Source organism: Alternaria arborescens, assembly GCF_004154835.1.
Source record: "Alternaria arborescens strain FERA 675 chromosome Unknown contig_203, whole genome shotgun sequence".
Lineage (NCBI taxonomy): Eukaryota > Fungi > Ascomycota > Dothideomycetes > Pleosporales > Pleosporaceae > Alternaria > Alternaria arborescens.
In genome coordinates this window covers 1-2,009 of record NW_021168058.1, presented here as the reverse complement: position 1 = coordinate 2,009, position 2,009 = coordinate 1, and the positions used below count along the sequence as shown (strand labels likewise).

At 47.9% G+C, this 2,009-nt stretch overlaps 1 protein-coding gene across 1 annotated transcript; it reads right to left on the bottom strand.

Moving 5' to 3' along the window:
- Positions 1-155: 155 nt before the first annotated feature.
- AA0111_g12884 (hypothetical protein) lies at positions 156-2,006 on the bottom strand (the record flags this gene model as incomplete). The annotated part of the gene is made up of 1 exon (XM_028646918.1): positions 156-2,006. One exon carries the CDS (start codon positions 2,004-2,006, stop codon positions 156-158), a length of 1,851 nt encoding a protein of 616 aa, XP_028499511.1.
- Positions 2,007-2,009: the final 3 nt, after the last annotated feature.

Below are 2,009 nucleotides of genomic sequence, written 5' to 3'. Positions count from 1 at the left end.
TACAATGCCCGTGCGTTCGATGAACATCATCATTCGATGAACACCCCCAACAACTCAATATAGTCAAAAAGATGAGGTTGTAGAGCCACAACAAATCGTGATAGAATTGCGCAAAGCTAGGATTATACTATATACAGGCCTGCGAGAAATTTGGCTTATTCAGATAATTTTTTAGAGGGCGTTATCACGCGATCACGGCGACTACGCGGTGGAGCAGCTTGTGCAACCTGTGTGCCTCCCACCACAGCTGGAGCAACACCACCACGCTTTTGACGCTTTGTAGCTGTCGTATGAGGTTGTGAGGCCTTGCGCTTACCCTTTTGGGACAATTTTATAAGCTTCTTGGTGTTGTTGATGAGCTCACGGTGTTGTTTCTTGGCTAGCTTTTCAGCCTCCTCCTTCTTCTTCTCCTCCGCCCGTCTCTCCCGCTCTACACGCTTCACAGCTTTGAGTTGAGCTTCACAATCGCGTGCTGCCTTCTTGATCTCGGCTTGCTTGGCTTTTTCAAGCTTTTCAAGCTCAGCTTGTTGTTGTTGTGATGCCCGACGATCGCGAGCTCGTTGTACACTCCTTGGTGACCACAAAACGGCTCCCCCATGATACTCATGATCCTCGTCAAGCTCGAGGGTGAAGCTCTGCTTTTTCCGTCTCTCCTTGATCAAGAGGGAACGTTTGAGGCCCTTGATCTCGTCGTGGAGGAGTGTATTTTGAGCTGCAATGTGGTGTAAACTTCGTTGAAGCTTCTTGACGTCCTTACTGTTTTGATCCTTCACCTCACGGCGTACAATTGACTTCAGCTTGAACCAATTGCTCCCTGATAGTACTGAGCTGCTGCTGTCAGAATCTGAAGCTTCCTTGGCAAACTTCTTGAGTATAACGTCTGGGTTAGGTGGGTATATACCAGTAACTTCAAATGACTTCTGGATGAGTGGAGGCTTGAATACTTTGCTCCAGGACCTCCAGAAGAGCGGAAAGAAGTCTCCTTTAGCTATATTGAGTATCCCTTGGCTGTCTTGAAGATATCCATCCAACTCAGTTGAGTAAGCGTCCGATAGGGGTTTAAACATACAAACGTCAAGCGGTTGAAGCGTATGAGTAGCGTGAGGAGGCAGTACAGCTAACAGGATCTTGTGCTCGTGGCAATACTCAATAAAGTCCGTAGTTACATGGGATCCGTGGCCGTCAAGGACTAATAATCGATACCCAGTTGAAGCGTATCGTCTGGTCTCTCGTTCAAACACCTGTTTGAGCCAAGCTAGTCCTATATCGTTGTTGGACCAGCCGGAGGGAGATGAGGTTACAAAGACTGAGTGCTCTCCTTCTTGTATAGCATCAACCCAGCTTGATTGTACAGCTCCGTTGGACCCCTGGAAGATGAGAGAAGGACTCAATACTTTGCCATCCGAACAAATACAAGCCATAACGGTTATCCACTCGCTTGAGCCATCTTCAAGAGCTTGCCGTAACCCCTTTTGCTCGTAGAGTTGTTTGGAGAAGATACGCTTTGACCTAGCAATCCTTCCAAGTTGAAATCCCTTTTCGTCCATATTGAATATATGGAGGGGTTGTACGTTGTACTCCTCCATCTTTTCATGCAAAAGCTTGAAGTACAAGCTGTACTTGCTGCCTGAATCGGCGCTGTGCCTTAGGCGGGTCATCCCTTTGGTGTAGCGAGAGATCAGATGATTCGGGTGGCGCTTGATGAACCGGGTAACCCACTGTTCTGTAACCTCAAAACCAGCCAAAGATGACGCGTAGCGTCGTATCATTGCTCTTGTAGGTGGTGTACGTCGCTCATTAAGCGTATCAATGTATCGTACAAGCTCGATTTCGTGTTGTGGGTGGAGGGATCGCTTGCGGATGCCATAGGCTTCAGTTTCTCCCTTGTGCCTTCGAGCGAGCGTAACGCGGTTGACACCATACTTTTTCGCGATTTGTTGGTACGAGAATTTATCTCCTGGTTCGCGCGATTCGATTTCTGCAATCGCTTCTTGAATCGGATCCATGGT